Below are 27,179 nucleotides of genomic sequence, written 5' to 3' on the forward strand. Positions count from 1 at the left end.
AAAGTAAGAGTATCTCTCTAATATACAATATCCTACAAGACAAATTAACTTTCCTCAAAATAGCAGGGAGGAAGATTTGAACTCCTTTTATCCCTCCCAATGGAAGAACGCTCTTAAGTTGATTTATAAAGCCTCACATTGGGAACTAACGTAAAAAATTTCTCTCCACTGGTATCTCACTCCATGCCGACTGGCCCAGTTCTCTCCGTCCCAGTTTCCGCTATGTTGGTGTGGGTGCGGTCAAATTGATAACCTTATCCACACCTTCTGGACCTGTAAAACCATTTTTAGTTTCTGGAACAAAATGTTTACAGTGATCTCTGAAGTGACAGATCAAACGATTACTTCCAACCCTGCCTTAGCTGTTCTAAACCTGGGTATTGATGACATCCCTCTCTCTGCCCGAATAATCACAACACATGTCCTGATTGCTGCCAGACTCATGATAGCCAAACATTGGAAAGCCCAAGATCCGCCTAATGCATCTGAAGTCCTTGCGCTTGTTAAACTCCATTATTCTTATGAACATGCCTTAGCATTATGGTCGGGCCAGATCTTGGCGCTTGAATCTGGTTGGGAACCCTGGATCACCTGGTTGAAAAGGTGATGCTAGCCTCTCCACGCTATTTTTTCCCATTTTGGCTTAACTTATTATCTTTCTTATGTGACCATCTGTACGATATTATTGATGACTAGTTGACCGGTACTCCAACTGCATTGTGTTTTTTTTGGGTTTTTTTTCTTTTTCTATTTTCCCCTGTTATATAAGATAACTACTCTCATTGTAAGCCTGCATATGGTGGAGTAACCTGTATGTTTTCTTCTTTAAAATCAATAAAAATCTGTTGGCAAAAAAAAAATACTTCAGAAAGATCCAACTCCCAAATATCTGAGTGAATTAAATTCTATTCTGAAAAGAGCTGTTGAAAAGGGGATTCTCTCTAAAGATGAATGTGCCTTTTATTATAAATTAAACTCTGACTAATTATTATTACTATTATACAGGATTTATATAGTGCCAACAGTTTTCTCAGCACTTTACAATATAACGGGGGACAATACAGCAACAATACAGTTCAATACAAGAGGATTAGGAGCTCCTTGGAGCTTACAATCTAAGACTAATAGATATCACAATGGAAGATGATGTTTGGCTAGCTAGTCTAGATGTGGAGGCCCTTTATAGTAACATTAGTCATGACCTGGGTCTGAAAGCTTGTAGATCATTTTTGGTAACTAGTGGTAAAAAAGATCTGTTCATGGAATTCATAACTGCCCTAAATCGAAACAATATTGGGATGTACTTTACATAACAATTTATCAGAAACCAACCTCTACGAATATGTTATAACATTAGGGAAGTCTACATCCAGCAGCCTTCAAAAGAGGAATCCCCACCGGTCATCTTCTGAGAGTGAAATTGCTCCACGGAAGGGGCATACCAGATTGAGAGTCAGAAATTTTTGACAGATTCATGAGACGGGGCTAATTTAAGACTGATTTGCTAAAATACTATGAGAAAGTAAAAGGGGTTTCAAGGGAATCCATGTTGGGTCAGAAGACTAAAAAAAGAGGATGACCAGCAAGGTATGCGAATCATAGGCACATACTCGCACACACTTGTCTATCGGAAAAACCAAAAGGTAAGTGTGGTCATTGTAAAGCATATACATTTTTGTGTAATATCAAGGAATTTGTCAATCCCAAAAATGGGGAAATCATCAAAATAAGAGACTTTTTATCATTGTAGTACAGAGGGGGAGGTCTATGTCTTAAAATGCCCATGCCCTTTAATATATGTAGGAAAAACAATTCTTCCTTTCAGGAGACGAGTTCTTGAACATGTGAATGATGTTATTTGAAATAAGGATAGACCAGTGGCTAGACATATGATGCAAAAGCATGATGGTAAGGCAGGCCTCCTACGTTTTTGAATTATTGATAAATATAATCTAGGTCCTAGAAAAGGAGATCTAGATAAAAGTCTCTTAATGCTTGAAGCAAAATGGATTTTCTGATTAAACTGAAGGGCACCCTATGTGTTTTTTTTTTTTTTTTTTAATTAACCCAATAAAATTCTGTATAATGGTATGAACTGTAAACAACGTTCTGAGCTAGTGAGGTATTGATGCTGTGTCCATGGGACATTTGTGAAGTGGAACAGTAGAATATATTGCCTCCTAGATTGTTGTGTTGTTTTTCGTCCTCAAGATGGCGACCTATGATGACTTGAGCATGTGTGGAAGTTTAGAAGCCCCATGACAACGCACGTGCGTGATGACACACGTACGCTGTGACATCACAACGTCACGCACGTGGTGGCCATTTTGCTGGCCAATAATTCTATTAATAGGGGTAAAACAATAGGTGCCATTTCTTGCCACCATGTGATATTGAGCACAGCTTCTTACCACTACCTGATTTGATTTTAATTCTCCATACTCCTGACGAAGCTCTGTAGTTGGAGCATTTGGGAGCACTTTTGAATGCGCATGGTACTTCCCTTTGTTTGGGGTGGTCTGCACTGTGCATGTTAGTGCATTATTTTCATTCCTCAAGATAGTGGGGTATTTTTGACTGGATATGATGATGTATGGGACTTGTCATTTAGAGGCTTGTATGGAGGCCTGTGGATGAGTGTACCTGTATTACATATCTGTAGCAAGATAGATTATATATAACTATTGAGTTCTTTCCTGGGGGAACTTTATTTCTTCAGTGGAGAGTGTATGCATCCTACCTGATAAAATACTGCAGTCATAAGCGCACAGACATGTCCCAAAGGAGATAATGAAAACTGTCATCAGTAATGAGAAACCACTACTGCCATAGTAAATGACATGACTGAATCCAAAAATACTGACGAGCCAGGCGCTGTGGAGTGTATAATATAAAAACACCTTTTATGGAGGTGTGCCTTTAATAGAAGAATGGAGCATAACGGTAAAATATGGTAAATGCACAAGCCTGTAGCTTTAAGATGCCAGGTATCCTGAAGGACGGCCCATCCGCTCAGAGGGGAACTGTAGAGGAGAAGGACACCTGTCAAGCAGGGCCGTCCTTCAGGATACCTGGCGTCTTAAAGCCACAGGCTTGTGCACTTACTATATTTTACTCTGTTAAGCTCCATTCTTTTGTTAAAGGCACACCTCCATAAAAGGTGTTTTTATGATTATACACTCCACAGCGCCTGGCTCTTGTCAGTAATCCTACCTGATAGGCATATGAAAAAAACACAATTTTTAGCCACAACTTCATCCAAAAACGGTATGTAATCTAACTTGGCTTGGTGCTGGCAACCATTTGGATGCAAGGGATGGGTCTACTGGCTAATAATTGTAATGAATTCACAAGCTTAATAATGGCATGCAATGCCAAGCTGCGGTTTCTAAAGTGAGCAAAATCCTGTCTTGTATTAAGAGAGGTATAGACTCCAGAGAGAGAGATATCATTTTACCCCTGTACAAAGCATTAGTACGACCTCATCTGGAATATGCAGTTCAATTTTGGGGAACAATTCACAAAAAGAACATTGGGGAACTGGAGAAAGTACAGAGAAGGGCAACCAAACTGATAAGAGGCATGGAGGAGCTCAGCTATGAGGAAAGATTAGAGGAACTGAATTTATTCTCTCTTGAGAAGAGGAGATTAAGGGGGGATATGATCAACATGTATAAATACATCAGTGGTGCATATAGTGAACCCAGTGTACAGCTATTCACCCTGAGGTCATCACAGAGGACAAGGGGGCATTCTTTACGTCTGGAGAAAAAGAAATTTAATCTCCAAACACGGAAAGGTTTCTTGACAGTGAGAGCTGTGAAAATGTGGAATAGACTCCCTCAAGAGTTGGTTCTGACCAGCTCAGTGGATTGCTTTAAAAAATGCCTGGATTCTTTCTTAGATAGACAGAATATAACTGGATACTAACATTTATAGGTAAAGTTGATCCAGGGAATATCCAATTGTCTCTCGGGGGATCAGGAAGGAATATTTTTCCCATACAGGAGCAACTTGGATCATGCTTTGCTGGGTTTTTTGCCTTCCTCTGGATCAACTGTGGGTATAGGATTATAACATTTTTTTTGTTTTTTTGTTAATGGTTGAACTGGATGGACTTTTGTCTTTATTTCAGCCAGACTATGTAACTTTTAAAATGAGATTGTAGTGCAGTGCATTCCAGTCTATAAGGTTTTGAATTAAATACAGTTTAGTATATACATTTTATTATAAAAATCCTAATTAAGGTTACATTTTATATTTATTAATTGGTGCGTAGGGAAATGCATCCTCATCCAGTATAGAGTTGTTGATTGCCAAATAAGATGATTTATAATTTAAGGCTTAGTAATAATTTGAACAACAGCAACTCAGCCATGAAGTGGTAGGCCTCGTAAAATGATAGAGTGGGGTCAGTGCATGCTAAAGCGCACAGTACAACAACAGTGCGTAAAGAGTTTCATGGAATGGATTTCCATGGCCAAGCAGCTGCATCCAAGCCTTACATCACCAAGTGCAATGCAAAGCGTCAGATGCAGTGGTGTAAAGCACGCCACCACTAGACTCTAGAGCAGTGGAGACGTGTTCTCTGGAGTGACGAATCACACTTCTCTGCCTGGCAATCCGACGGACGTGTCTGGGTTTGGTGGTTGCCAGGAGAACGGTACTTGCCTGACTGCATTGTGCCAAGTGTAAAGTTTGGTGGAGGGGGGATTATGGTGTGGGGTTGTTTTTCAGGGGTTGGGCTTGGACAATTTCATGTTCGCAATTTTGTGGGAACAGTTTGGGGATAGCCCCTTCCTGTTCCAACATGAACGTGCACCAGCGCTTAAAGCAGCTCCAAAAAGACATGGATGAGTGAGTTTGGGGTGAAGGAAATTGACTGGCTTGCACAGAGTCCTGACCTCAACCCAATAGAACACGTTTGGGATTAATTAGAGCGGAGACTGCGAGCCAGACCTTCTCATCCGACATCAGTACCTGACCTCACAAATGCACTTCTGGAAGAATGGACAAACATTCCCATAGACACACTCCTAAACCTTGTGAACAGTTAGGGGTTTATTTACTAAACCTGGTTGACTCAGAATCTTGTCCACTACTGCATAAAAACCAATCAGCTTCCAGGTTTTATTGCTGAAGCTTAACTGAACATGCGGAGGTTAGAAGCTGATTGGCTACCATGCACAGGTGCCCAAGATTCTGAGTCAACCAGGTTTAGTAAATAAACCCCTTGATGTCCGTGTAAAGGTAGGCATCCCAATGCTTTTGGCAATCTAGTGTATTTCTCAATAGCCACAAAAGATATAAATACAGCTTGTGTGCTCCAAATATTTTTACAAACCCAGATATTATCTTGTAAAAACAGCAACATAATCACTGTGCTGTACATCACACCAAGATGCACGTTCCAATATGCATTACTCTTGTATTTAGACAATATTTGCTTATCACAGTTCAGCTTAGTTCAGCTTTAAAAAGGACTTCTTTACTGACATTACTGTTTTTTTTTATAAAATTGCCCTTGAAAATACTTTTAAATGTCTCTGCTTTTGAACAACTTCACAATAAAAAATATGTTTTGCACATGATTAATATTATTATTATTATTTTAAATTCTTTATTTGAAAGTTTTTGCAAACTTAAAACGTGACTGACAGGATAAGGCAATAGATCAGTGTTCAAACACGTCACAATAGTCTATATAAAAGAAAAAAAAAATAAACTGACTCCCAGAATTTTTTTTTTCTGAGTTTTTCTCAGGTGGTTTTAAACCTACTGCTGGATCTGTTTGGGATGTTCCAGATCACTTGTATTTTATCAAATAAAGTATTGTGAAGGATTGTTATCCAGCTCCGGTGATTGCTGTGTCCTACGGACACAGCTGATCACGTGGTACGGTAAATGGCCAATCAAGGTCGGCCTTTTACCATGTGATCAGTTGTGTCCAATAACACAGCAGATCACCAGGTAAATACAGTTGCCTTTTATCGGCTGCGCTTTCATCAAGCTGTCACAGCATGAGGAAGGTACTGCCGATAACTGGCAATTGTCAGAGAAGTGATCAGCACCGATCATCAGGGCACTGATGATCAGTGCCTAGCAGTGCCGCCCATCAGTGCTACCCTGCAGTACTGTCTGGCAGTGTTGCCCATCAGTGCCCAGAAGTGCCTCCTATCAGTGCTGCCTATCAGTGCAGCCTCATCAACGCACATCAGTGAAGGAGAAATATTACCAGTTTGCAAAATTTTATAATAGAAACAAAGAAAACCTTTTTTGCTTTCAAATTTTTTTGCTCTTTTTTTGGTTTATAGCGCAAAAAATAAAACACCCAGTGGCGATTAAATGCCACCAAAAGAAAGCTTTATTTGTGTGAAAAAAATTTCGTATGGTTACATTACATCGAGTTTATATAGCACCAAAGGGTTTGCTCAGCGCTGTACAATAGAGGGGGGGACAATACATGAAACAGTACAACAATAACAAACAGCACACGAGGGGTTAGAGGGCCCTACTCCTTCGAGTTTACAATCTAGGAGGGAGGGGGTAGTGGTACAGGAGGAAGTGGCTGTGGGGAATGGAGTGGTGGGAGGAATGAAGGGGAACGGCTGTTAGGTGAGGGTGGGGTAGGCTTCCCTGAAGAGATGGGTTTTGAGGGAGCGCCTGAAGGTGAGGTGGGAAGGTGACAGTCTGATGGATTGGGGCAGTGAGTTCCAGAGGATGGGGGAGGACCTGGAGAAGTCTTGCAGTCGTGCGTGGGAGGAGGAGACCAGGGAGCAAGATAGAAGGAGGTCCTGTGCATGACCACGCAATTGTCATTCAAAGTGCGACAGCGCTGAAAGCTGAAAATTGGCCTGGGCAGGAAGGGGGTACAGTATAAGTGCCCAGTAGGCAAGTGGTTAAACTGCAATTTCTGAGTTCTGGATATGTTTTTGATACATTTTCAGTGCATTCCAGTGCACTTTTTTCCCACTTTTTTATTGTGACACTTGAAAAATCTTCATTTTGTTATGAAAGTTAACTTTGCAATTGCTGGAACAGATTCAAAGGACACAATCACCGTGTTTTAAGTATCTGTCTTGACACAATTTATTACATTCTATTTTATAGAGAAGATAAGAAAGGGGGTAGTGTGAGATGTTATTAAAAGCTAGCGAATAGAAATAATGTCACATTTCATATGTCATCAGCTACGTCTAACAGATGCAAAAAGAAAACCTTGAGAAGGGAGGGGGAGAGAGCAACAGAGAAAGTTGAGTCTGTGTGTTGGATGAAGGACTCAGGCACATTTCAACATTGTAAGCAAGATGGAATCTCTTGTGCTCAAATGAACAATACAGTGAAAGTCTGTCAATTTTCATTCAGGATGATGTGCGTTTAGGTGCGTTTACACACATTGTGATGCTTTCCAGATGAAAATAAATGCAGCAAGTTGTATTTTTGTTGAAAGCATAGGGACTGACTGCACTGGTGTGAATTAGGGCCATTGGAATACATGGCAAACACTGTATGTGCGTTCTGGATGTGGTTTAAAAACCCACTGGAAAGCATCTGGTGTGAATCCCCCCTTCAAGTGGTGCTGGTTAATATACTGACACACATAGATACACAGTACATGTTCTTGTGCTTGTGGAGATGAGTAGGAACATGATAGATGGATGGAAGGTCACTTAATAAGAAAAGTTGTGCTTTGAAAAATATTGGGCCTGCAAAGTCAAGATATTGCTTTCTTGACACGAGCATAGAATAAACTGAAAAATGAAAAAAAATGGCAGCAGGCATGCTCTTTATTTCAAAAGAGAAATGTTAGATCTTCTCTGCAATAAAACAAATGTACCTGTTTGTTCACAATCTTTTTTTAAATATACACTCAGCACTGTTTACTTATACTTCTCCTATTTTTTAGTTGTATGTCTGTCATTGGTACAGTACTGGCTTTCTGACTTTTCTGTGACTTCACTAGATATGGTAGATACATATTCCAGGTTAGTGAATATGTGTACTGAAGTCAGAAGATTAGGCATGAATGGCAGGCAATTAGCATTGTCAGAAGAGGGTTTGCTATGGCACCCTCCATATTCCCCTTGGCACAGTTTCCTTATAGCCTTGTTTTAAAATGAGGCTTGCGTCATTGTGCACATACCAGCCAATTACCATTCATCAGTTTTTCCATTGTCTAATAGAAAACAAAAGAGAGAATTTGTTTTTATGGGTGACATAAAATTCTTCCAGACACTTAAAGGAGGTTCATTCTGGAGGTTATGTGTTTAGTCACTAGCAGTCTCCCAAAGCATTTGACGTTGGGGAAATGTTCAATGTATTAACCAGCTGCCGACCGCAGATAGCCGAATGACGGCTTCACTGCGGCCGGCCAGTTCTGGGTGGACGTCATATGACGTCCTCCCAGAACGCGCTCTCCTGCGCGCCCCAGGGGGCGCGCACCTGGCGATCTCCGTGATCGCTGTGTCCTACGGACACAGCTGATCACGTGATGTGGTAAAAGGCCAATCACAGCGGCCTTTTACCACGTGATCAGCGGTGTCCAATGACACGCTGATCAGAGGGAAATGCAAGTGCCGGTTCTCGGCTGCACTTTCCTCACGCTGTCAGATCGTGAGGAAAGTACTGCCGAGAACCGGCAGTTGTCAGAGCGGGGATCGGCACCGATCATCAGGGCACTGATGATCAGTGCCCTGATGATCGGTGCCCAGCAGTGCCACCCGCAAGTTCCGCCCAGCAGTGCGCCCACTAGCTCCGCCCACCCGTGCCCAGCAGTGCACCCACCTGTGCCACTCTGCAGTGCCACCTACCTGTGCTCAGAAGTGCCACCTACATGTGCCCACCTGTGCCCACCCACCTGTGCCCACCCACCAGTGCTGCCCACCAGTGCCACCCACCAGTGCAGCCCAGCAATGCTGCCAGTCAGTGCCACCAGTCAGTGCCCAGGGGTTGTGCCAGTCAGTGCCCAGCAGTGATGCCAGTCAGTGCCGTCTATCAGTACCCATAATCAGTGTCACCTATCAGTGCTGCATATTAGTGCCGCCTATCCGTGACCCCTAATTAGTGCTGTCTATCAGTGCCGCCTATCCGTGCCACCTCATTAGTACTGCCTATCAGTGCCCTTTAGTGCTGCCTATCAGTGCCCATCAGTGCTGCCTCATCAACGCACATCAGTGAAGGAGAAAAAATACCTGTTTGAAAAATTTTATAAAAGAAACAAATAAACTTTTTTTTTTTCAAATTTTTTGCACTTTTTTTATTTATAGCGCAAAAAGTAAAGCGCCCAGTGGCGATTAAATACCACCAAAAGAAAGCTCTATTTGTGAGAAAAAAATGATCAAAATTTCATATGGGTACAATGTTGCATGACCGCGCAATTGTCAATCAAAGTGCGGCAGCGCTGAAAGCTGAAAATTGGCCTGGTAAAGAAGGGGGTATAAGTGCCTGGTAGGCAAGTGGTTAAAGAACAGACTATATAAAGGGGCTGGACACCGTGGTTATTGCATGGCAACACAGATATGTTTAGTTGTGAAAAAAAAAAAACTTGTCAAAACTTTGTTGCTTTCACGAGTAGAAATGTTTTGATGCATGGCACATCACTTCCAGTAATGATCATGGAAGTTAATGGTGGCCATTATGGACTGTGTAGTTTAAAAAGTGTTGGGCTGCATCTGTGAAGATACAGTCTGAGTGTTTCTTCCCTAAGTATTTGTAAAACTAGATATTCAAAAGTTAGTGTTACTAAACCCAGGACCCTGCATTCACTCTATCTGGTCTTCCACAGTACACAGAAATGATATTTAGTTTAGGAAAAATAAACTTTTAAATACCTTTTCTCATCAGCAGTTAGAGCAATTTTGAGACTTCTATCAGTGTTGAGCAGAGCACTGGTTAAAGTTTGTAGGAGGAGTTTTCTTTCTGCTCTAGGAGAATGCAAAACCCCTGACCTCTGTCTGGACAGTGCTGATTGGCACTGTGCTGATCACATGCACTCTCCCAAGGGGAAAAAAAAACGCTCTAGCAATACACACCAAACTGAACATGTGTGGCGTGACTCCACATGATATGTCTTACCAGGAGATAAAAGGGGGACACTGGAAGAAGGGGAGGATCAGAGAAGTCAGGATCAAACCGCATTTTTACACAATGCAGAGGATAAACCCCTTAGGTTCCACAGTGAGTATATCAAGCATGCTTTACTGCATATACAGACTGATTTTACTGTTTTGGGTTTAGCAACACTTAAGCAGTCCATACATGGCTCAAATTTCAGCTGATTTCTACTGAATTGGACAAAATTCAAGCTCTGGGTAACCCTGTCAGCACCAACAAGCTTAAGGCAACTGAAAACATTTTAAGCTCAAGTCAACAGCTAGCAGGGAAGATTCCTCTACCCACACTATTTAGTGTGCCTGGAGGAATTAAAGGAGAAATACAGCCAAAGCTCTTTTGGCTGCACTTTCCTGTGGATCATATGAGTGCAGTTCGTTCTGCACTCCTGTGAGCCATTTTCAATTGATAGTGGGCTGAAGCCTGCTGTAAGCTGACATCACTCAGCTGGTCCAGGCTGGGGAATGATCCTAACTTTAACTAGTTCCCACCCGGCCTGTTGTAAAATGATGGCCGGGCGAGCCTCTCTGCCATGTGGCGAGATTTGTAACTGGCTGTGTACCTTGGACACAACCGATGACAGATCTGTGTACCGGCCCCATTGCCACTACCATGTGACCTGCTGTGACCAATCACAGCAGGTCACATGACAGGTGTAAACAATGGATGGCTTCCTTTCATGCCATCCATTGTATACAAGTTGTCACAGTGATTACATGCACAGGCTGGGCCAATCACAGCCCATCTGTGTCATGTGATTAGCATGGCCAATCACAACAAAAAAACCTGAATCGATTTCATTCAGTTAAATGCTTGCTTATAGCTAAGAAATGCTTGGCTATAAGCAATCAAATTGTGTAAAAAAATAAAATACTGATCATTTCCCCAAAGTAGTACAATGTTACTATGGTAACATTATACTACTTTGGTCATAGTGTAATATGAAAAAAAAAATCTTAAAAAAAACAGAAAAAAAATGTTTTTTGTACTGTCACTAATCAGTGTCCCTGATCACCGCCACACCAGTTATATGATGACACTGTACTGCACTGGTCACAGTACTGTATGTAAAAAAAAAACAAAAAACTGTGAAAATTATTTTAAATTCTTCATTTTCCGAAAAATTATGAGAAAATTACAACTTCAAAAAATTCTCTATGCCTTTTATGAAATATGTCGGGCTGTCTGCTTTGCAAAAAAGGGTCATTTGTGGGATATCTGTACTGTTCTGACATTTTTGGGCCTCAAGAAATTAGATTGGCTGTCAGTACTTCAGGACTGATCAATATTCAGATATATCCCATAGTTTGTGAACTCTATAACTTTCCTCTAGACTAAATAATAAATACTGATTTGGGTTGTTTTTACCAAAGAAATGTAGCAGAATACATCTTGGCCTAAATTTATGAAGAACAATTACCGTATTTTTCGCTCCATAAGACGCACCTGACCATAAGGCGCACCTAGGTTTTAGAGGCGAAAAACAAGAAAAAAAAATATTCTGAACCAATGGACTGCAGACTCAGTACAGGGGATGACCAGAGACTGCGGACACAGTACAGGAGATGACCAGAGACTGAGGACACAGTGCAGGAGATGACCAGAGACTGCGGACACAGTGCAGGAGATGACCAGAGACTGCGGACACAGTGCAGGAGATGACCAGAGACTGCGGACACAGTGCAGGAGATGACCAGAGACTGCGGACACAGTGCAGGAGATGACCAGAGACTGCGGACACAGTGCAGGAGATGACCAGAGACTGCGGACACAGTGCAGGAGATGACCAGAGACTGCGGACACAGTGCAGGAGATGACCAGAGACTGCGGACACAGTGCAGGAGATGACCAGAGACTGCGGACACAGTGCAGGGGATGACCAGAGACTGCGGACACAGTGCAGGGGATGACCAGAGACTGCGGACACAGTGCAGGGGATGACCAGAGACTGCGGACACAGTGCAGGGGATGACCAGAGACTGCGGACACAGTGCAGGGGATGACCAGAGACTGCGGACACAGTGCAGGGGATGACCAGAGACTGCGGACAGTGCAGGGGATGACCAGAGACTGCGGACAGTGCAGGGGATGACCAGAGACTGCGGACAGTGCAGGGAATGACCAGAGACTGCTGACCTTTGGGGAGGGAGGGGGAGCGGGTACCTGAATTTGACAAGTACCCGCTCCCACTTCCGTGGAGTTGTCCTTCCCTCTTCTTCCCATGCCGGCTTCTGTGACAGCCGGGTGCCCACTGCACATGCGCGAGAAGCGCTGCGCTTTGTGAAGGGCCCGGCGCCTTCTGGGACCTGTCGTGTGTCCCAGAAGACACCGGATCATTCACAAAGCGCAGCACATGCGCAGTGGGCACTGACATTTTCCCCCCTTTTTTGGGGGGAAAAAAGTGCGTCTTATGGAGCGAAAAATACGGTATTTATTTGCAAACTTTTATAACAGAGACAAAGAGAAACATGGGTTTTTTTTCAAAATTTTCAGTCTTTTTTTGGTAACTTAGCAAAAAATAAAAACCCCAGTGGTGATTAAATACCACCAAAAGAAAGCTCTAATTGTGTGAAAAAAATTATAAAATTTTAGTTTGGGTACAGTGTTGCATGTCTGTACAATTGTCATTCAAGTTGTGAGAGCGCTGAAACCCGAAAATTGACCTGGGCAGGAAGGGGGTAAAAGTGCCCGGTATTGAAATGGTTAAAGTCCGGATCCACCCCAGACACTGGAGCAGTACCTGGCTCAGCCTCTCAACGATCTGCTGAGAGCCTGAGCCAGCCGCTCCCTTCTCCTCAAGAGCCCAGCACTCCAGTGAGCACATGGGGGAGGGGGCAGAGCAGACAGCTCTCTGCTCACAGCGGTGGTGAGAACTCAACGGTCATGTGATTGCTGAGTTCTCACACTTGGAGCCGGCAGGGGACAGATACAGCATCGGAGCAATGCTTTATCCACCACGGTAAGTATAATTTTGGGGGGAAAAAACACAAAACTTTTCTTTTATGTGATTCATTCCCTGGCATGAACAAGAGAAAATGAAGCAAGCCTTAGTACCTGTTCAGATCTTACTGGTGCCTGTGGCATGTAGCGTATGTGCGCTGAATGGCTGAGTACACCAAGTGCTCAGCAAAGTGTTTGCTTTTCTGCATTTTGTAGATGAAATATAGGCTGGAGCATATAAAGACATCAACATTGCTTCCATTAGTGGGCCCCCAAATGCAAGAAAGTATTGATGCACACCAATGAAAATATTATTATTATATTATTATTAATATTTTACAGGATTTATATAGCACCAACCGGTTGCGCAGCACTTTTATGCAAACGTGTTCCAACTGTGTAGTAACAGTTACATTCCTGCAATGCCAGCTGGACTGTAACATATGAAACATATCAAATAGCTTTGAATATACAGTAATCAAGAGGATATTAGTAGCTTTTCCTGGGTGCATGGGAATAGGGAAACCTAATATTGTAGTCAACATGACATAACGTTGCTTCCATGTGGACTGTACTATTTTGCAGGTCCGCCACGTGTGTAGGTAGGTTTCCTGCTCAGGGCAGCCACGGAAACAATTTTTTGTGCAAACTGGAATGAAACGGTTGGACTGGAAATAGGTACCATTGGTTCAGAACTTGAAGTTGGTATCCACAGCTAGGACAATCTAAGAGACTTTATGGTGTCCCAAATTTGAGTCTTTTTCTCTTGTTCCATTGTGAGATTGAGATCAGCTGCTCTGGTGAGAGGCCACTGGGAATTAACTGGAACAACAAAGAGATCTAGTTTGGGGAATGTGGGTTGTCTCAGTATTTTACATGCCAATGTGGTATTAACAATGTTCTTTATTTGTAATTATCCGAATAATTAAGATTTGGGAGTTTCCGTTATTGGCAGTTTGTAAGATAGCAATTTGACCCCTTCCATAGTAGTAATGTGGTGGAAGTGTGTAATTCTGAACCTGGTCCACTGTCTAAAAGAAGCTGGTTCCTCAAAGCCTGGCATAAAGGAGGGATTCCTAGAAAATGACATCAATGGTAGATGAGGCAACAATAAACCACCTGAGTATCTGAGGGTATCCCAAAGCCTTAAAGAGTGGACTTTGATCGGATTTGGTAGTGAAGCTCTGTTCTTCGGGAGGAGCCCTTGCAAGTTACGTGTTCCCAAGGGAATAGATGACGACATGGTATCTGGTTAGTGCAGCTAATTGAGAAGTCCGCTAATATTTTAGTAAGTGTGTAACACTCTCTAGGTTGGCATAGATTGTGATTTGAAAGTCTGTGTCTATGACATATCCAAGGGAAGTGCAGGATTTGCAGTGGCTGGACTTTGAAAAATGCACTGGGACCTTGACAAGTAATAACAGTTTTGGTTGATAGGTCATTTTAACCACCGCTATGTGGCCTGGCTAAGATAGGGAATAGGCATTATATACTGCTGGTGAACTTTTTTAGTTCATGGAATAGGAGCAGATTATGCTGATGTTCTTAATATGTATCTAAAACATAATGCAAAGACTATAGTTCCCTTTTTAATACTGCTAAAATTATTTTCAAACGGTTTTTGCAGTCACTTATCAATGAAACGAACTATGAATCACTCACTAACAATGTTCTTACCTTTCCCAAGAGTCTTTTTCATTCTGTTCAATACTGTTCTATGCAACTAATATTTTTATCTGTATATTTTGAAGATTTGTATGGTCTTTTTTATTGCTTGGATGTTAAAGTCAAAATATCGTGGCAAAATTTGTTCTTTCAATATTCTACTTATTGAATATGTACAAATCATGAGAGGTGACCTGAATTATGTTGTCTTCTAGGTTACAATGGCAGAGATTGAAGTGCAAACTGCAGAGCTCCCTTCCAACGTCACAGAGGGCAGTATCCAGAGTCAGCCAGCAGTACAACAAAAGCAGTTACCTCCCTTGTGTAGATTTTTTTCCCAGGGTCGTTACTGTCAGTTTGGTAGAAGATGCCGTTTTTTACATCAACGCCCAGAGGTCAAACGTTATGAAAAAAATAATAATCCAGGAGAAATGTCTGAAAATCCAGATGCAAGTGGTATAACAGAAATGTCTGTACCACATAACAAGAATGAGGTGAAGTCTGTCCCCTACCAAAGTTCCACTGATTCGGGAAACAGAATGCATAGAAATAGAAAACTGTGCCGTTATTTTGCCTCTGGTTACTGTTCTATGGAGACCAACTGCAGGTTCTGGCATCCAGAAAAAATTCCACCAATAAAGGATGATCGATATGTAATCAAGAAACCACTTCCGAAAGATAAGGTGGAGCGGCCAATAACCGTTCCAGCGGTCATTCGAGCCTCAAATGTAACTCTGGAAGTGGCTGCTCAGCTACGAAAGACAGAGATTTGCCAGCTGTTAAAGAGATTTCCAAAAGATAAAGTGATTATTCAAGAAAGAGAAGATGGAAAAGTTACATATTATAGAATAACAATTGAGCCTACAGATCCAGATTGGGTATGATATCTAGCCTGTGTAATAATTGATTACTTTTTTTATTTTTTTTATAAAGTTGCAACTGGAAAAAGAAATCTGTTTTCTGTAAATAGAAAATCACATTAAGTCCTCATGCACACTGGAAATTTTATAAACATAGGTAGCGTTACCTGTGAAAATCATGTTAAAAAAGCAAGTTTTTTTGCATTAGCGTTAGCCTAATTTTTCTGCGTTTTTTAGCTTTTTACACAAAAGAAAATTAATAAAATTTTTGCTAAAAGAAAAAAAAAAGCCCCAAAAACATCAGCATTTTTCTGCATTTACCGTATTTTCCGACGTATAAGACGACTGGGCGTATAAGACGACCCCCTACTTTTCCTGTTAAAATATAGGGTTTGAGCTATACTCGCCGTATAAGACTACCCCTCTTCCAACGCACACCAAATAAAAAAACATCAGATTTGATTTCAATATGGTATGCTATTTCAGTATGGTATTCCAATGATGGGGTGCTATTCCTCCCACTGACACCAATGATGGGGCAGGATTCCTCCCACTGATACCAATGATGAGGCACTACTCCTCCCACTGACACCAATGATGGGGCACTATTTCATCCACTGACACCAATGATGGGGCACTATTCCTCCCACTGATACCAATGATGGGACACTATTCCTCCCACTGACACCAATGATGGTGCCCCATCATTAGTGTCAGTGTGTGAGGAATAGTGTCCCATCATTAGTGTCAGTGGGAAGAATCGTGCCCCATCATTGGTGTCAGTGGGAAGAATCGTGCCCCATCATTGGTGTCAGTGGGAGGAATAGTGTCCCATCATTGGTGTCAGTGGGAGGAATAGTGCTCCATCATTGGTGTCAGTGGGAGGAATAGCGCCCCATCATTGGTGTCAGTGGGAGGAATAGCGCCCCATCATTGGTATCAGTGGCAGGAATTGCGCCCCATCATTGTTGTCAGTGGGAAGAATTGCACCCCATCATTGGTGTCAGTGGGAGGAATAGCGCCCCATCATTGGTGTCAGTGGGAGGAATAGCGCCCCATCATTGGTGTCAGTGGGAGCAATAGCGCCCCATCATTGGTGTCAGTGGGAGCAATAGCGCCCCATCATTGGTGTCAGTGGGAGGAATAGCGCCCCATCATTGGTATCAGTGGAAGGAATAGCGCCCCATCATTGGTGTCAGTGGGAGGAATAGCGCCCCATCATTTGTATCAGTGGGGGGAATAGTGCTCCATCATTGGTATCAGAGGGAGGAATAGTGCCCCATCATTGGTATCAGTGGAAGGAATAGTGCCCGATCATTGGTATCAGTGGGAGGAATAGTGCCCCATCATCGGTATCAGTGGGGGAAGGATTAGTGCCCCATCATTGGTATCAGTGGGGAGAATAGTGCCCCATCATTGGTGTCAGTGGGAGGAATAGTGCCCCATCATTGGTGTCAGTGGGGAAAATAGTGCCCCATCTTTGGTGTCAGTGGGGAGGAGGAATAGTGCCCCATCGTTGGTGTCAGTGGGGGAGGAACAGTGCCCCATCGTTGGTGTCAGTGGGGAGGAGGAATAGTGCCCCATCGTTGGTGTCAGCGGGGAGGAGGAATAGTGCCCCATCGTTGGTGTCAGTGGGGGAGAAACAGTGCCTCATTGTTGGTGTCAGTGGGGGAGAGGAGCGGCTGCTCCTTCTTTCAGTTCGGCTGCTCGATTTTTGCGGGGCCGCTCGGCTCCGCCTCCTCGCTGGTGATTGGTCACCTGTGTGCCTTTCCAGTGCTGGCGCCCAATCACCGGTGAGGAGGCGGAGCCGAGCGGCCGCGCGACCATCGAGCTGCCGAACTGAAAGAAGGAGCAGCCGCGCTTCCTGGACTGGACGGTCGTGGGACCGGGACCGGAGCCAGGTAAGGTACAGCAGCCCCTCTGCCCACCCCTGTACTTAGTGTCCATTGGAGGAGGAGGAGGGGGGGGCGGCGCCGCGCCGCCCCTCGAATAAGTGCCGCCCTGACACCGGCTCGCCGTATACCGGCGTATAAGACGACCCCCGACTTTTCAGAAGATTTTCATGGGTTGAAAAGTCGTCTTATACGCCGGAAAATACAGTACCAGTGTTAGAGCGGTTTTACAGCTAAAAAAACTCCTCTAAAAACCTACTAGTTCTGGGGGGGTTTTCCAGCCAAAAAAATGCTGATTAACCACTTGCCCTCCTGAGGATTTACCCCCCTTAATGACCAGGCCTCTTTTTGCTACTCGGCGCTGCACTAATTCAACTGATAATTGCGCGGTCATGCAATGCTGCACCCAAACGAAATTTACGTCCTTTTTTTCACACAAATAGAGCTTTCTTTCGGTGGTATTTGATCACCTGTGCGCTTTTTATTTTTCACGTTATAAACAAAAAAAGACCAAAAATTTTGAAGAAAAACGATATTTTTTACTTTCAGCTATAAAAAATATATAGTAAACTCAGTTAGTTATAAATTTAGGCCAAAATGTATTCTGCTACATGTTTGTGGTAAAAAAATCCCAATAAGTGTATATTGATTGCTTTGTGTGAAAGTTATAGCGTCTACAAACTATGGTATAGATACTGCAATTTACGCCATTTTTTTGCTATACAGCGCTGCTCTAGTTTAACGGACAATTGCGCAGTCATGCAATACGGTATATAAATGAAATTTACATCCTTTTTTTTTTCCCACAAATTGAGCATTCTTTCGGTGGTATTTGATCGCCTGTGCGTTTTTTTATTTTTTGCGCTATAAAAAAAAAGGCTAACAATTTTGAGGAAAAAAAACAATATTTTGGACTTTTTGCTGTAAAACCTGTCCAGTAAAAAAAAATGTAAAAATCAAATTTAGTCATAAATTTCTGCCAAAATGCATTCTGCGACATGTCTTTGCTAAAAAAAAAACCAATACGTGTAAATTAATTGGTTTACGTGAAAGTTATAGTGTTTACAAATGGCGGGAAAGATACTCGGATTTTTTTTTTTTTTTTTTATACTAATAATGGCGGCGATCAGCGACTTATGGCGGCGATCAGTGACTTATGGCGGCAATCAGCGACTTATGGCAGGACTGCGGGACTGCGGCGGACATTCTGACACTGGGGAGGAGTTCACTTGGGGTCACTGACATCCCCAGTGACACCAATACAGTGATCAGTGCAAAAAAAAAACACTGACACTGTACTAATGGCACTGGGGAGCAAGGGTTAACTTTATAATTCAGTGAAAGGGTTAACTATGTGAGGGGATTGTTTTACTAGGGGGCGGGGGTGTGTTCTGCATGGAGACACACTGATCCGGACAGATAAACTCTTCTGTCCCGATCAGCCTGTCAGGAGCTGTCAGGAAACTGACAGAGAGCAGAGCTACTGCAGCCCTGCTCTCTGTCAGTGATTGCCGCTAATCGCCAGGACACAGCTGGTAACGATCGGCTGTGACCCGGCGACTGACATCCGCGGCCATGATCGGCTGGACAGGTAGGGTGGCGGCGCACCTCGCGCACACCCCCTACCTGTTTTGAAAACACACGTTTCAAAATGTGGTTTTGCCCAGCCGTGCCGCCCTGCTGCCGTATTTCTACAGTGGCTGGGTGGCATGTGGTTAAAGCCTATGTGTGCATGAACACAGGATAACATGCTGGGGAGTTTACTGGCTATAGAAAAAACACCAAAAGCAACAGCAACTGTAAAAACATCCAGTGTGCATGAGGACTAAGTTGTATTCCATAAGACTCACCAAATTTTCAAAAAAAGGTTTTTGTTATGCCAGGAAAAGCACACCACTCCGTATTCTAATCCTCCTATTTTCCCAACGAGATCTCCTTTTACCTGAATGTGTTGTATGCCATGTAATCTCTCTCTCTCTCTCTCTCTCTATATATATAATCTTCCAATGTGCTGATCCAAATCTCCAAAAAGAAAAAAACTGAGTATATCTTATACTCCAATCCACAACATGTGTGTCCGTCCTGTGTCCACCACCGATGTGCAAAGCCACAACAATGTGCTCGATCCCTTCCCCTTCAGTCATGCACCTTACCCTGCATGTCTTGTAAATAGCCTTTTCACAATCAAATATCAACATACCCAAACACCTCCTCGCTTCTTCACAAATTCTCAGTGACCGTGCAAGATAAACATACTCTCATCGTGCAACATTGCTTAAAATCCAGTTTAATATTATAAAAGATGTGCTTACATGTGTTTGGAATACAAGGAGCTTGATTCTAACAGTGCTCAAAATGGGCACCGCGGCACTTCCAGTTGTGTCTGACAGCACATCTGACTGACGCGCTTCGTCATTGAATTGACTTTCTCATAGGCACGGTTCTACAAATGATTGACCCACTAGTTGAATTAAATAAAAAGGCTCATCTATGGTCCATCTTACTGCCACTGTCTCATGCAAAAGACTTCCTTGTCCATGGCAATGTAGCAGAAGTATCGATGGAGAGGCAGACAGTTGGACCATGAATGGCACCAGCCTGTGCCATGGAAGATAATGGGCCAACTTTTAGATCTAATTTAAATGTTAGAAATTTAAGGAAAAGGCTCTGAGAGTTCATGTTCCACCTGTACTCATTATCCTATTAGTATTTATAACTTTCGTAGACTCATCTGTTTATTTATCTTTCCCTTAGCCTTTTGACCTGAAAGAGATGGAGATCTTGCTTGAGTTTCCAGAGGATTATCCCTTGGAGGTATTTGTTGCACAGTTTCCATTATATATGCTCCTTATCACCAGCTGCTAACCCTTTAACCTGATCAGAATGTCACTTTCAAGAGGTTAACATAATTGTGATTTGGGGTAAATGTAGTTTTAAGAGTTCTTTAATCCACTTTGCTCAGACAGTTGTATCCACATCAAGTACTCCACTTATTACCCATTATAAGGGGTTAAAGTATAGAAATGTATGGTTATGATTCCTCCTATCTCAGAAACAAGTCAGTCTCATCTATGTCCCCCTTTCATCTCATGCACACAGTGAGCTGGGATCATTCTAACAACTTCATTCAGTGCAATTAATTCCACCTCCCTTCCTTCAATGCTTTTTTTTTTTTTTACAATATTACGTTCAGGAGATTAAAGCTGTCCCCACACTGTCTCCCAAAGAGGATTTAATAAGATCTTTGTTGGCTTTGAGATGACGTTTGATGTATTTTCATCATTTTGTGCGTCTCACCAGCACTCTTTGTTGAATTATAAAAATGTAAAGATTGACAGCCGATTGCTTTGTTTCTTATCATCACCTTCTTACTACCCTTCTTACTTCAGATTCCCAGTTAAAAGCCTTGGTTTCTATCCTAACAGCAGTAATTTATTAGGTTTAAATTGTAAGTTTTTGTTAGATGGTGATAGATGTTAATTTGTGCCTCATTTATGGACCCTTGTGTCTTTGAAAATAGAGGCATTGCTCATGGAAACCAATACACTTTTCAGCTATCATTTTTCTACTTCAGGTTGGATTATGAAAACTGTCCTAATTTGTGGATGTTTTATTATTATACCAGATTTTTTTTAAATGAATTTCTTTTTACCACAGAAGACAGAACCCAAAGGTGGACCTTAAAGTAGAAATATGAGCAAAACTTTTTAATTTTGGATAGAGCAAGGGAGGGTTATAACCCTTGTTAGATTTTTTTTTTTTTTTTTTTGCCATCTGTGTCCCATTGTGATTTCATTTCACTTCCTGTCCCATAGGCAAACTGCAAGTGAGAGGAAATCCCTGCAAATTACATTGAAACAGTAGTCAGAAAGTTAAGTTCTGCTATATCACTTTATGCTGACCCGTTTTGCAGGTATAGTTCTATAAAACATTATGAATAGGTGCCTATACTGTTTAAAATGCAGTAATACACTGCCTCACCCTGCTCTGCACATGCTCAGTTGTTCTCTATTTGTAGGAACTGCCGGATTTGTAGAGGCTGATCTGCTGACAGCCTTAAAGCAGAATTAAACCCTCCTGTCCTTTACAGCAAATGAAGCCGTTTCTGATTGATCTGCAACTGCCATGGTGCTGTATATATGATTACTTATCATATGAGCCATTTGATGGTTTGACAGTTTGGTTGAGGACACAAGTAAATGTGACAGTTAGCAATCCCGGCATTCCAGGAATGTAACTGTTTTTTTGAAACCGTTAAATTGATGGGTTTAGTTCTGCTTTTTGATTTACTGCTGCTCAGGGGCTCTGGGCTTCAGCAAAATGACAGCCTCAAGCAAGAAGAAACCGGAACAATACTGGAGGCAATTTACAGCACATACTAATTTTGGTAGCATAATTATTAATGTGGAATGTGTGTTCCTTGCTAAAGAAAGTTATTTTTTATCAAGTTGTTATGGGTAAAGTTACGCTTTTAAGGGAATTCCTCCAGGATCCCAGGTCACCAGAAAAAGTGTTCCCATTGGAAGATATCCCCTTTATTACTTTTCTGAAGCATAACCCAAAATTGAGATTTTATTTTACTTTCACTTTCAAGGATAATGGTAAACAGGACAAATAGAGAGGGTGAATCTCCTTAATGGGGGCACAGACAGCAGTAAAGACTGACAGGTGTTGTAATCTCTCTCCACTCTGTCCAAAACTAAAAAAAATTTTGCCTTTTAGTCATACTTTAAAGGAGAAATCAAAACAATGGAGTGAGTGGAGGCAGGGCCAGTGCTTCCACTAGACAATCTAGGCAGCCACCTAGGGCATACTACCACCTAGGGCCTCCTGGGTGCAGTACAGGCCGGCACTCTTTATGTGGATTATGGACCTCTTGTATTAATTCTTCATTTCTCTGCAGAGTCCCCCTCTCCTCATACACAGGGAATTATGGTATCTTTACTCTGCACAATTGTCTCACAACCTGTCCACACACGTGGTCATTTGGTGCCTGGGGCCGGTATAGCAGCTGAGCTGCCGTTCCTTCCAGTGTTCCTCTCAGACTCCGTCTCTTACTGTAATCTGACTGGTGGCTGCTGATCACTCTGGAGTTTTGTAACTTTTTTTCTCCTTTTTTTTTTTTTGTTTCTCTGGTTAATACAGTTAATTTATATTTGGTCAATATATATTTTGTTGTTAATATTTGGTGCTGGTGGCATCTTATGGCAGTTATTTTGGCAAAGTAAAAGGAATTCAGTTTCATGCTTTGTTGATTTAATATTTTCTGTTTTTAAGAATTTTTTTCTTTTTTTTGGGGGGGAGGTGGCAAGTAGCTGGTCTTGCCTAGGGTGCAAAATAGACTAGCATTGGCACTGAGTGGAGGACAGCTCCCTCTGTTGACATAGGTGATATCCTAAAGATATCTTTGGGTTGAATCTTCAGTGTAAGCAAAGGCTGCTGAGGGGCTACAGGACCTAATACATAATGCAGGCATCTGAATCGTGAAAGGTACCTCCGTTCTCCTATATCTGAGAAAACCCTAAAATCTCTTGCCTAGTGAAGCAAACGTTTCAGGATCATCAGTGACATTGAGTCAGTGGAGTTGAATTTTATTTTATATTTCATATGCATGCAGTATGTATGGTTTTCGCAGGAAACCTTTTAAATGGAGTTGAGTTCGTGACCCCACTGGTACTCACTTCCCTGCATTCAGCTTTTTGCCTCAGCACTAGGTAAATACAAGCTTTGATACAAACCCACATAGAAAATTTAGCTGTTTGCTCCATTCAGAAAGGTGTCTATTTTTTGTAAGCACATTTTTTCCAGCAATTTATTTATAAGAAAGTACATGCATATTTATTTGAATTTCAGGTTTTTACAATACAAATCCCTGAGGATCAAGTTTTACCCTCAGTTATGGGCAGGTAAGGTAATAATTCATCGGTTAATAGTATGAAATTGTTGTGAAAGATTTAGGCAAATGAGAATAGAGATGATTCTGAAATAGAAAAAAAAAACTTTAAAGATATGTTTACTATAAAAAAAGTACACTTTTTTTTCAGGTAAAAAAATGTGTTTTGGTTTTTATTTAGGAGCCTGCAGAGCATTGCACTTACTATCAAATCTCCGGTGCAATGTCAGGCTCTTGCAGACTCTTAGTACAGCTGTATGTGCATTCCCATATGAGCAGACAGTTACTAAGGTCCAGGAAGAATCAATTAACTACAAGAGCGCCCATTAGCGCCCCCACAGTTCAGTGAGAACTACAAACCACCTGCTGTGGTAGAAAACGGTACTTGTAATTCACTCATTCACAGATAGCTGTAAATGAATGACATGGCTGTGTGGGCAGAGCCCTGCACAGCTGAGCTACGGTCCCCCTGCCCACTGTCACATTTTCTGATGGGGGAGGAAGAAGGAATTGCTGGCATGTTATATCCCGAATATAAGTGTAACATATTTCCAATGGTGGAATTATCCTTTAAGCATTAATACTGCAGCTTTAAAGAGCCATTATGAAACATCGATCGTAATGCACAGAGCAAATCCATTGTTCACTTTTTGCCATATGCAAATCCTTTAACTGCATGCTGTTAACTGCAGTTTTTTTTAGTTGAACTTGTCAGCAACATTAAACTTAAAACTGAAATTTCTGCCTAAGATCAGGTGTCACAAGATATCTAGGATTACATTTAATAGCCAGAAAATTCCCTTATGTGCGCCTCTGTAATTATTTCATTTTTGTTACTTGTACTTTGCCCTTCCTAGCTTCAGGGCTAAGCTCACCAGCTGCTTGTGCAATGAAACTACCTCAGAGTCAGAAATTACAAACACTTTGTGGTACATTTTTTTTAGGCTTCTTTCACAAGTTTGCATTAGATCGGCTTTAGCATTAATACACGTTCAAGAAACATTTCACATACGTTAAGGTGCATTATTAAAGCTGCCCAAACTTCACCTTTGGTTTTCAAGCTTTTTTTTTTCAAAAGGGGAAGTGGACACTGATCATTTCAGAAACGAATGCTGAACATTCAAAAAACATTTTAGGCATTCAGTGGAGGTGATGGCTTTTAGCAAAGCATAGAGAATGTGGCATGCCTTAAAATTCTTGATGCAACACAAAACGACGCTAACACACTTTTGTGTACTGTTTGACTTCCGGTGTTTTAATTACCCAGTATATTTGCAGGTGGTACAGGAGCATTAAAAAAAAAAAAATCTAAAGTGCTTCCTTTGCTGCAACTATAGACTCATGTAAAAGAGGCCCTAGGCAAGATTTTTAGGTATATCTAATCAATTTTTTTTATAAGTTCATCTTGTAAAGTGCAATTTTCCCAAATGAAATAGTCTAATATATACCCTTCTTGCCTGTTAGTTAGCAGTAATGTGACCATTGTGCTTCTGTCTTCCAGTCCTCAGGCCAGGGCCTTGGGCAAGATGAAACCACAATGGATCAAAAGTGCTAGTGACATCAATGCTGGCTTCCTGACGGTCTTGTCGATTCTTTGGGCACATATAGTAGTGGTTTAATGGGTTCCCAGAAGAACCTTGCAGGCAACCTATTCTTTTGTCAAAATAGTAAATGGCGAGTGCTATATGTATCAAGAAGCAGTTAGCACAAGAGATAGTGACAATAAACCTCAAAGTGACATGTGCATAAAGTGCAGCGCTAAAAAATTATAATGCATCAAAATACATTATAAAGCAATAAATAAGTGTATACACATTAGTGCAAAACAAATGCAAACATATAAACCGGTGAAATGACGAATAAATGTAGTCCATCCAATGTGACACAACAGCAAAGTGTCCAATTCCACACAGTGCTTGAGGATCCAGTGAACACTCTGCCACCACTATGCACTCACCAGAATGCTACTGGTATAGTAGCAGTAATCGACGGTCAATCAAATTCACTATTCAGAGTCCTTAGCCCAAAAGATTTCCTAGGGAAGAAGCTCACCACACAGAGCCCAGAAAGTGATTCATAGTGTAGTATTTATTAAAAGGCAAATAAACATATTCCACATGGATGAAATGTAAGCATGAATACAATCACGTACCAAAATGGCCGCTGTTCTGGATCACGGACACGGCGGCTTGACGTCAGCACGAAGGCTCCACCCAACACATTTCGTGCACATGCACGTCCTTAGGGGTGAGCCCATTGACGAGGTCAGAAGCAGACACCATTTATATAGCCTGCGAGGCGCACATAAACTTATTGGGCGCCATTTTCTTGTGGTCCATAACACTGGACATTCACAGTTTACATGCAAACTATACCGCAATGAAGGTGCCATTTTCCCAAGGTCCAAATCATTGGACATACACTGCTTACATTGAAACTGAACAGCAGTGAAAGGAAAGGTGCAAAAGGAAATAAAAGTCAGTCTTTAAAGGCCGTAAATGCATCGGCACAAAAAATCAAATAATAGTAAACTGCTCAAGCATTAATATGTGGGAATCAATGAGGATATAATTATGGAACACTTGAGTGATAACGGCCGCCATTTTCTTGAGGTCCAGAAAATAAAACAATACAACAATGATGATGTTAACATTAATGATAATGTGTACAAACATCAATGAATATCTAAATAATAATTAAAATATTCACATAATTACATGGAAGTAAAAGTCAAATAAAAAGCAGGCCATTAAAATTTATATGCACTATTGCCATCAATAAGGAGTAAAAAATGTGAATCACATATCAACTATTATCTATGAAGCAACTGATATCAACATCTACATTCAAGCCCTTAGGTGTTAATGTACACATTTCATATATCCACTTGGTTTCAAGCTGAGACACCGCTCTGCATTTTTTAAATCCCCACCAGTGGGGATGTAAGATGTCAGTGCCTGTAAATCTAATGTCCTGTGGATTTCTTCGATGGCAATCCCTGAAGTGTTTGGAAAAGGTGTGTTCCTTATATCCTTTCCTGATGTTGTATAGATGTTCTCTCATCCTGTCTTTCATACGTCTGGTTGTCCTCCCTATGTACTGTTTGTTGCAGGAACATTCTAATAAATATACCACATAGCGACTATTACAGGCGATGAAAGAATTGATGGTATAACTTTTCTTGGTGACACTTGAGGTAAAAGAGATGACTCTAGTACATCTATTCCCCCCTAGTTGGCAAATCATGCAAAGATGCAAGGGAAGAAACTTTTAAGATCTGAGATAAATTAAATCTCCTTAGGGGGATTGACCATATTAGGCGCAATCTTATCCGTCTGAGTGGGAGCCCTCTGGAAAATAACCTCAGGTTTCTCTGGTAAGAAATCCTTAAGAATGGGGTCATTTTGCAGGATACTCCAATGTTTGGTGATAATATTTCTAATATGCAAATGCTGGGCAGAAAAGTTAGTGATAAATGAACATATTATTCGAGAGTTAGTATTAACCTTCAGGGTAGTAAGTAAAAACTCCCTTTCTAACCCAGCCACCTGTTTAATGCTATCATCCAAAGTGATGGCTGAGTATCCTTTTTCAAGGAATCTGCCCCTCAAGATCTCAGCTTGCGAATAAAAATCTCCTAGATTTTGGCAGTTACTCCTAATTCTAATAAATTGGCCCTTCTGGATATTTTTCAGCCAGAGAGGATGATGGCAACTGTGTAGGAATGAAACCATTTCTGTCCGTAGGTTTAAAATAAGATTTAGTCACAATTTTGGTGCCATCATTAATAAACGTTAAATCGAGAAAATTAATCTCTTT

General features: G+C 41.6%; 1 protein-coding gene across 1 annotated transcript in view; it reads left to right on the forward strand.

The window, feature by feature from the left end:
* The window catches only part of LOC149443759 (uncharacterized), a 62,341-nt gene that overhangs the window by 12,914 nt on the left and 22,248 nt on the right, over positions 1-27,179 (forward strand). Inside the window, exons 2-4 of the mRNA XM_089655283.1 lie at positions 14,931-15,593; positions 20,222-20,281; positions 23,321-23,373. Of these exons, the coding sequence (XP_089511409.1) occupies positions 14,937-15,593; positions 20,222-20,281; positions 23,321-23,373 (770 nt within the window). The 5' untranslated portion in view covers positions 14,931-14,936. The remainder of the gene's footprint in view (positions 1-14,930; positions 15,594-20,221; positions 20,282-23,320; positions 23,374-27,179) is intronic.

This window comes from Staurois parvus, unplaced genomic scaffold (genome assembly GCF_062004578.1).
Source record: "Staurois parvus isolate SC_StPar_1 unplaced genomic scaffold, SC_StPar_1.0 ptg000832l, whole genome shotgun sequence".
In the NCBI taxonomy this organism is placed as follows: Eukaryota; Metazoa; Chordata; class Amphibia; order Anura; family Ranidae; genus Staurois; species Staurois parvus.